At 57.7% G+C, this 9,517-nt stretch overlaps 1 protein-coding gene across 1 annotated transcript; it reads left to right on the forward strand.

Annotated features, from left to right (window-relative positions):
- Positions 1 to 5,076: 5,076 nt before the first annotated feature.
- PTGDR (prostaglandin D2 receptor) lies at positions 5,077 to 9,517 on the forward strand. The gene is made up of 2 exons (XM_053980592.1): positions 5,077 to 5,964; positions 8,889 to 9,517. Exons 1-2 carry the CDS (start codon positions 5,149 to 5,151, stop codon positions 9,153 to 9,155), a joined length of 1,083 nt encoding a protein of 360 aa, XP_053836567.1. The 5' UTR covers positions 5,077 to 5,148; the 3' UTR covers positions 9,156 to 9,517.

Genomic DNA, 9,517 nt, shown 5'->3' on the forward strand with positions numbered 1-9,517 from the left:
GGGGGGGAAGACAACCCCTTTTCTTTTTCTTTTTCCTTTCCCTTTTTCCTTTTGTTTTTCATTTCCTCTCCTTTTTCCTTCCCCATTTTCCTTTTCTTTTTCATTTCCTCTCCTTTCCTTCCCTTTCTCCCTCCCTCCCCCCCTTCAGCCCCCCCATCCCAGGGCTGATCCCTCCCTCCCGAGTTCCCACCCTGCTCCCAGACCCCCTCCTGTCCGGATCCCTCCCCGTGACTCGCCCTCGGCTGTGCTGGAAACGCCACCGAGCCCAAAACCACTTTCCTCCTTCTCCTTTCCGGTCATCCCCCGGCCGGGACAAGCCCCGGCCCGGCCTTGTGCAATTCACGTTGCTCCATCTCCTCCCTGCTTTCCTTCCCCTCGCTTTCCTGCCCCCGGCAGCCCCTGGACCCCTGCAGGACACAATTCCCAACTTCCCGGGGTTTTTATCCTCCTCCTCCTGCGGGACGAGCCCGCAGCTGGAAGCAATCGGCGGGATTGCAGCCGCTGACTCAGAGCGGGGCTGTTGCATTCCCGAAGCGACAGTGCCACAGTCAGGATGGGGGGACGCGGGGAGCGGCCCTGGCTGCATTTGTTAATTTAAGTCGGGGGGGGTTTGGGCGTGTCGAAGATGCTCGGTGCATCTTCCCACAAAACAAACAAACAAAAAAAAAAAACCAACCAAAAACCCCAAGATAAAACTCAAAACACCCCCCGAAAACAAACAAACAAACAAACAAACCCCCCCCAACAAAACAAAGCAACAAAGAGCAAAAAACCCCAAACAAATAAAGAAACCTCAAAAAACAAAACCAAAACCAAAAAACCCTCAAAAAACAAAAAAATCGAAAAAACCTCAAAGAAACAAACAACCCCCCACAACAAAACAAAACCAAAAAAGAACCAAAAAAAGCCCAAACAAAGAAAACGACCCCAAAGAAACCGAAAAACTACAAACGAAAAAAAAAAACAACCAAAACCCCAAAAAAAAAAAGAACAAAAAAACCCACAAAATAAAAAAACAAACAAAAAAAAAAAAACCAAAACAAAATAAAAAGAAAACAAACAAACAAAACCCTCCAACAAACTAAAAAAAAAAAACCCAAAACTGTTCTAAGGAATGAAAAAGCCCGGGGTATCCCCACCTGAGGGTTCCCCATCCTTGTGCTCAATCCCTGGGTGCCACCCCAAGCTCTCAGTGCATCCTTTTGGCAAGGGCGGCACCTCCTGCCCACGCCCGGGAGCTGCGAATGCCCAAATCCCGCCGCCTGGGAAGAGTGAAAGGCTGAAATCCTGTTCAGTCTGGGGGAAGCAGAGCTGGGAACAAGTGGGAAAGGACCCCGGGGAGGGCAGCAGGGTCCCCAGGAAGGGGAGCGAGGCTGGGATGGCTCTGGAAGCACCAGGCAGAGGCGACCCAGAGCTCCCGGGCAAGGAAAAGGCTTTTCCCCGCTGGACCCTCCCAGCCCGCTTTGCTCCACCAGGGAATGTCCAGCAGGAGCTGCCAAAGCCTCAGCGCATCCCTCCAAACCCCTCCTCGGCTCTAAATCAGGGTTTTCAGCCACCAGGACAAACACTTCCAAAGGGAGCGCTGAGCTGCAGGAAGAAAATCCCGTGCTCCTGACAAAGGGCAGGCGGACGCGGCTCTTTGGGAAAAGCCAGGCTTGGAAAAAAAACTCGGCACAGCAGCAGACCAGGCGCTCCTCACCAAAATCTGGCAAGGACAAGCTGTAGGGACTCAACAAAAGTTTTTGGGGAAAAAAAAAAACAAAACAAAACAAAACAAACAACTAAAATTCCTTATGGATGCTTCAAGTTTTTCCAGCTCCTCATTTGCCTCTGGGTTTTGCGGCTGCTTTTTCTTCCGCTTCGGGTTGTTTTTATTCCGTTTTTTTTTTTTATCCCCCCCCTCCTCTCCAGCAGGAATGTGACCAGCCAGAAGAGGGTCACGTCGGAAGCGTGACGAACGGGGGAGATTCGTCATCCGTGGTGATGAGACTTTCTCCAAATAATTTTCCCCTCCTCTAATAGCTGCAATTCATGCAAATGAACCCAAGGAAGAGCTAATTGGGGATTTGATGCAACCTGGCTGCCCACGCCGGGTTCTCTCCCAGTGGAGATGGAGGAGGGAGGTGAGTCTGTGGTTACATTCCTGGCTGGACACTTATCCCAGCCCCGAGCCTGGCTCGAGGGATCCATCCCTCTCCACAGAGAAGGATGGGCCCTTGTTGGAACCCTGGATGCTGAGAATTTTTGACTTTCTGTGTTAAAAGGCACAGACCCTCAAGAGAGCAAGAAGAAGGAGCAGCCTCCACCCTAAAACCTCCATCTTGCTTTATATCTATTACTGTATTCTAAACCCTTAAACTCTCTCTACAAGGCCTTTTAAGGATAAACTGTCCCATTAAGAAATGACACCTCAATTATTTTCACTTTTAACCCAATCACCAACCACCCGTGCCCGCAATGGGGACTTTTTTATCCAATTACACAAAACCACCCAAACCCATGGAGAAGGAGGAGAAGGAGCAGCCTCCACCCTAAAACCTCCATCTTGCTTTATATCTATTCCTGTATTCTAAACCCTTAAACTCTGAGTTTTCCACCCTGTGACATCACACACTTCTATCCAAACTCCACCCCCACAATCCCAGTTCTGTCATTCAGTTTTGGAAGCTTCTCCACGGCCTCAGGTCAAATGCAGTGTTCTCTTGGGGGTCTGTGCCTTTGAAGAGAAAAAGTCTAAAATTCTCAGCATCCAGGGCTCCAACAGGCACCGTGGTTGGCCATCCTCAGCATCAGATCCTCCAGCAGCAGGGGAAGGAATCCAGACCAGGTGAAATCATCCCCTGCCCACCTGCTCTGACACCCCCAGCCACACCTGCACCATGTGGGTTCCTCCTGTGCCTGCTCCCAGAGCATCAGAGCCACGGTCAGATGGTCCCAAAAAGTCCCTCCTCCACCCCAGAGTTTCCCCATGGAGCAGTGCAAGGTCAGGAGCAGCAGCACCCCCTGATCCTTCGGGGTTTCCAGCCACAGCTGGTGCAACCGGGGGCAGCACCCACCTCCAGAAGGGGCTGGGTTTTGTCACATTTCTTCCTCCTCCTCTTGCCAAGCATTGAACTGCCGCTGAACTTGGCCTTCTGGTGGCTGTGAAGGGACTTTCCCGTGGTGGGGGAGCTAGCCCAGAGCTGCAGACTCTTCCCCATCAGAGCAGACGTGGGAGTGTGCGGGGTCACGGCTCAGCCGGCAGCTGATCCCGTCGCTGGGATCGTCACAGAACCCCACAACGGTTTGGGCTGGAAGGGATCCCACAGCCCACCCAGTTCCCACCCCTGCCATGGCAGGGACACCTTCCACTATCCCAGGTGCTCCAAGCCCTGTCCAGCCTGGCCTTGGACACTTCCAGGGATCCCACAGCTGCTCTGGGCACCCTGTGCCAGTGCATCCTCCCTGGCATTTGCAGCATCACAGCAGGACTGGCACCAATTGCTCCAGGGATCAGGACAGGCATTGTGCTCCTGGTAAATCAGCTCTCCGGAGGTGCTGGGCTCTCCTTCCCAATCTTCATCCTGGGGAAAAGCTGAGGGATCCCATCACATCTTCCTTCCCCCATTCCCTGCTGCTGGGATTCCTGCAGGGAGCTGACAGCAGTGCAGGGTCAGCTAAGGAAGGCACTGGGTGTTTTCCAGGGGCTATTTTGGAGGCTATCATTCGGATTGCTTCCCAGGGCAGGCTGAATTTCCTCTCCCCCGGGGGCCCAGGCAGGAAGCAGCCTTTGGGTTCACGCTCAGACCTAATGAGGGCAGCACTCCAACACCAACCGTGGGTGAGAGCTGAGCTGCAACGAGTTTTATCTTGATTTCTTCCGGACCTAGGACTTTCCCTTGCACTGCCACAAACAGTCCCTGCCCTCACTGCTGGAGGAATCACCAGCTACAAGAACTACAGCCCACCACTAAAACCTGCCATGCTGATGTCTGGCCCCTCAAACCTTTCCCGCTCCTGCTGTCATCTTGATACTTCCCTGTGCTTCGGGTACACTCATCCAGAGTAGCAAAAAGTGGTCTGAAAGCAGACAGGCACGGTTTCGTGCTTATTCATCATCACATGCACCCTGCAAGCCGCTGTGTGTGTTTTTTGCAGCCGTGGTGCTGCGGTCAGAACTGCTTTTCCTGGAAGGAGCTCTGGGGGCTTCTCCCGGAGTTTGCTGGTGGGACAGAGAAGCACTGCCAGGGCCTGGGGGGTCACCAGCACACGGTACACCTGTGGGATGGGCTGCAGGTAGATGTGGCACCTGCTCAGGTTGAATCACATCCTAAAATCCCCGAATTGTTTGGGTTGGAAGGGATCTGAAAGATCGTCCCGTTCCCACCCTCCTGCCGCGGGCAGGGACACTTTCCACCGCACGGAGCTGGCTTCTGTCCTGCGACACCCGCAGGGAATCAGCCCCAGCCCCCTTCCCTGTCCCCCCAGGGGCTCAGCCCCAGCCCTCGGCCCTGTCACCCCTCCAGGGGCTCAGTCCCTGTCCCGTAACCCCCCCTACCGTGCTTGGACTCAACTCCCCCACCCCTAACCCCCCCCCCGGGGCTCAGCCCTGTCCCCTTCCCGGCACCCCCCACCCCCGAGGGGCTCAGCTCCAGCTCCCTCCCCTCCAGTGTCTCATCCCAGAGTCCCTCACCCTCACCCCCGGCACTCACCCCCGGCCCCTTCCCCTCCCTCTTGCCGTGAGCCTCGGTTCTCCCGGGGGAGCAGCGCAACCCCCCCCGCCCCGCAGCCGAGCTCCGACGGCCGGGGCGGGCCGGGAGGCGAGAAGGGGCTGTCCCAGGGGCCGTGCCCGGTTGCACTGCACCTCCTCCTCCTCCTCCTCCTCCTCCTCCCGCCTCCCTCTCTCCGCGGCGGGGGCCACCCGCCCCGCCGGGACAGTCGCCACCGGCAGCCGCGGCGCGGTGAGGCGCGATCCATCCGTCGCATCCCGGTGCGATCCATCCATCGCATCCCGGTGCGATCCATCGCATCGCATCCCGCTGGACATCACCCCCGTGCGGCGCGGGCTTCTCTCGGTTCTATCCCGGCCCGGGGCGTGGGGGGACATTCATCGCACCCCGGTGCGGAGCGGGGCATCCCCCGCAGCCCATCCCGGCGCGGGCGCTCCCGATGGAGACCGAGGGTTACCGCTGCCGCAGCAGCCGCTACATCGAGAGCGGGCAGTCGGCCGTGCCCAGCTCGGTGCTGTTCGCCGCCGGCCTTTTGGGGAACGTCCTGGCGCTGCTGCTGCTGGGCCAGCACCGCCGGCGGTCCCGGTCGCCCGGGGGCCGCCCGCCGCGGGTGTCGGCGTTCTACGTGCTGGTCACCGCGCTGGCGGTCACCGACCTGCTGGGCAAGTGCCTGATCAGCCCCATCGTGCTGGCAGCCTACGCCTACAACCGCAGCCTGAGCGAGCTGGGGCCGGGGGGCCGCGGCGAGGACCAGCCGGGGGTGCTCTGCCAGCTCTTCGCTTTCCTCATGGCCTTCTTCGGGCTGGCCCCCACGCTGCTGCTGCTGGCCATGGCTCTGGAGTGCTGGCTCTCCCTGGGCCACCCCTACTTCTACCGGCGGCACCTGACCCGCCGCCTGGGTGCCACGCTGGGGCCGGCGGCCGCCGGGCTGTGCGCGCTGTTCTGCGCCCTGCCCCTGCTGGGCTTCGGGGCGCCCATGCAGTACTGCCCGGGCACGTGGTGCTTCATCCGGATGGCCGGCGGTGGCCCGGGCCAGCTGGGCTTCCCCGTGCTCTACGCCAGCCTGATGGGCTTGTTGGTGCTGGCCATCGTGGCGTGCAACGTGAGCAGCATGCGGCACCTGTACGGCATGGCCCGGCGGCAGCCCCGCCGCGGGGCGCCCCCCGCCGCCGCCCCGCGCATGGAGGAGCTCGACCACCTCGTCCTGCTGGGGCTCATGACCGTCCTCTTCACCGTCTGCTCCCTGCCGCTCATCGTGAGTAATCCCACCGCCCCCCGGCTCCGGGAAAATCCCCCTGCCCCTGGGAGTGTGGGTGCTTGCGTGGGTGCCTCGCCGGGGGTCGGTCGTTGCACGAAATCCCTCGGGGAATATCCTTTCCTCAGCGCCATCCTGTCACAGGGAGGTTGGACTGATGATTTGGCCCCCTTGGAATAGCCCCCCACCCTGTCCATGGGGGTCAGGCACCCTGGAATATCCCCCCCACCAGCCCCTGCCCCGGGGAGCCTGGGTGGCTGCTTCGGCTCCCCTCAAATGCTCATCACCCCACGCCCCAAGGGTTGGTCGTTGCATTAATCCCTTTGGAAAAATATCCTTTCTTAGCACCATCTCCTCACAGGGAGGTTGGATTGATGATTTGGCCCCCTTGGAATGGTCCCTGACCCTGTCCATGGGGGTCAGGCCGTTGTTAAAGCACCCTGGAATATCCCCCCCCCCCACCAGCACCACTCAGTCCTGGAGAGGTCAGAGCACTGATTTTGGGAAAAACCCTGACACCACCACCAGCTCCGAGGAGCCAAGACTTTGCCTCCTTCTAAATCCTCCCCCACTCTGCCCACAGGGACCAGGTCATTGCCTAAAACTCCTTGGAAACCCCCCACCACCACCACCCCCCACTGCCAGGGGTCAGGGGGTGTTTAGGCCCCTTGGAATAAACTCTGGAACCACCACCCACTCCTGGAGGTGCAGGGGGGATCATTGCTGTAGTCCCTTGTGAGTAACCCACCCCTGCCACCCTCTAGGATCCTCTCCAAGGGTCAGGTTATTACTTTAATCCCCTTGGAATAAGTCCCCCCCCGGCTCCACTATCCCATTCTGGGAGGTTGCCCACCCTCGACACAAGCACCACATCCCCAGCCCTCGATTTATTTAAATTAATTAACTAAATTAAATGTATTTAATAATAAATAAATAACATTTTAATTAAAGGTTATCCTTTAACCCTCATGGAATAATCCCCCAGCACCATGACTCTGTACCAGAGGTACTGGGGAGGGGTCAGAAATTTACTTTGTCCCCCACCCTATCCCAGGGATCTGAGTATTGCTTTAACCCCCATGGAACAATGTCCAACACCCATCCTGGGATGAGGGAATTTATTCATTGTTTGATCCTCGTGGAATAACCACAACAACCCCACCATCCCGTCCTGGGGTTGATTTATTGCTCAAATTTCCTTGAAATATTTTCCCACCCACCCCCTCACCCCACTCTGTCCCGGGCAGGGTCATTCCATTGCCCCTCCCTCCCTGGAATACCCAATCCCAGCACCACATCCCCAAGGGTCAGTTCATTGTTTTAACCCCCTAAAACAACCCCCCCATCATCACCACTCTGTCCCAGAGGTGTTGGAGGGGTCAGGTAATTATTTCAGTCCCATCTGAGTGTCCCCTCCCCATCCCAGGGGTCAATTTGCTGCTTTGGAAATTCCAATTTGCACCATTGGAATAACCCCCACCCCATCACCACCCCCTGTTCCTCTGAGGGTGCCCCCGAGGGGTTTAAGGTTTGGGAGGGGGGTGCCAGTTCATTGCCTCAGACCCCTCAATCACCCCCCATTCAGACTCTTCAAAACCCCCCATTCCTATCCCTATCAGACCCTTTAAAGACCCCCATTCTTACATTTATCAGACCTTTCAAAGCCCCCTAATCCCACCCTTATCACACCCGTCAAAGCTCCCCATTCCCACACCTATCAGATCCTTTAAAGCCCCCCATTCCCACCCCTATCAGACCCTTTAAAGCCCCCCATTCCCACCCCTATCAGACCCTTTAAAGACCCCTATTCCCACCCCTATCAGACCCTTCAAAACTTCCCATTCCTACCCCATCAGAACCTTCAAAACCCCTCATTCCCACCACATCAGACCCTTCAAAACCCCCTATTCCCACCCTTATCAGACCCCTCAATGACCCCCCATTCCCACCCCATCAGACCCTTTAAAGACCCCTATTCCCACCTTTATCAGACCCTTCAAAACCCCCTATTCCCACTCCCATCAGACCCTTTAAAGCCCCCCATTGTCACTCCCATCAGACCCTTTAAAGCTCCCCATTCCCACCCTTATCAGTCCCTTTAAAGACCCCTATTCCCACCCTTATCAGACCCCTCAATAACCCCCCATTCCCACCCCCGTGTCCCAAAGCTGCTGGGCAGATCCAGCTCCCTGTGAACCCCAGTGAATGACGGCCTGAAATCCTCTCACCTCTTCCCCAGGGATGGGAGAGCCCCGGCAGGAGGGAGCCCTTGCTGTCCCCTTTGTCCCCCATTCCTGGGTCGGATCCTGCAGTTCCACCTTTCCATCCCCCTCTGCAGGCAGTGCTGGTGCCACAGGCGGGGCTACCCCAAAATCAGGGTGGGGGGTGTGCACGGGTGCTGCCACTGCCTTTGGTGACAATTTCCACATCCTCTTCCTGTCACCAGCATTCCGTGAGCTATCAGCCACCAGCAGCCCTGGCACAGCTGGGCTCCTACAGGTTTTGTGACCACGCCAGGATGAATCCCTGCTGAGTTATCCAATGGATGCCAGCTCCAATTTCCATGGCAGGGGGATCAGCACCAGTGGGGTGCCCCAGCCTTGGGGACAGAGCAGCATCTGCCAAGGCTGGATGATTCATTCACCCATGAAAAAATCCTGGTCACTGCGACCACATTTCCAGCTCTAACACCCTATCCCTGAGCCACGACCACCCATGATCCAGCCCCACTCCCAGCTGGATCCACAACCCACAACACACCTGATACGATCCATGGCGACACTGAGAGGTTAAAACCTCTTTTGCTGCCCTGGCAATATTTTTACCTCCCCCATAGCAAGACCTCCCCTAATTCCCCCCTATTTCCTTGAATTCCCTAACTTTCTCCCATTTCCTGGATTTTTAATTTTTTTTTTTTTGGCCAGATCCGAGCCTACATGGGGGCTTTTGCCGCCGATTTCAACGAGAACGCCGACCTGAGCGCGCTGCGCTTCCTCTCCGTCAACTCCATCGTGGACCCCTGGGTCTTCATCATCTTCCGCACCTCCGTCTTCCGCGGCTTCGTGCGCCGGGTCTGCCGCAGGCTCGGCTCCCGCAGAGCGTCTCTGAAAGGCTCCAGCCCTGCTGGTGACGGCCAGTTCTGTCCCCCGGGCTGGCGCGGGACAGATCCCCCGCGGCTCGGCACCCCCTGAGCGCGGCGCCGCTGCGAAGCCGGCGGCTGCTGGCGAGGATGAGGAGCGAGCCTTCGGCCCCGCATCCCTGCCCTGGAGCATCCCGAGGCGGCACAGGGCGGTGGCAGGCGGGGACAGCGTCCAGCTCGCTGCGAGGGACGCTGTGAAGGGTTTCTGTCCCCTCCCCAGGCTGCGTTTTGCCCCGGAGAGGATCTGGGATCCCCGGGGATTTGGGGATATTCCGAGCAGCGGCGCTCTGCGGAGGGTGCGGGGAGAGCCCGGCTCCAGGAAGGCAGAAGGGCTTTGGAGTGTGGTTCAGGGCAGTGGGGACGCACAGGGAGAAGTGTAGGTGCGTCCCCATGGAATAAAAGTGGTTCAGTGTT

This window comes from Vidua macroura, chromosome 6 (assembly GCF_024509145.1).
Source record: "Vidua macroura isolate BioBank_ID:100142 chromosome 6, ASM2450914v1, whole genome shotgun sequence".
Taxonomy (NCBI): Eukaryota; Metazoa; Chordata; class Aves; order Passeriformes; family Viduidae; genus Vidua; species Vidua macroura.

Coding starts and splice junctions, on each gene's coding strand:
- PTGDR (XM_053980592.1), top strand. CDS start 5,149: ATGGAGACCGAGGGTTACCGCTGCCGCAGCAGCCGCTACATCGAGAGC. Junction 5,965..8,888: donor TCTGCTCCCTGCCGCTCATC/GTGAGTAATCCC, acceptor TTTTTTGGCCAG/ATCCGAGCCTACATGGGGGC.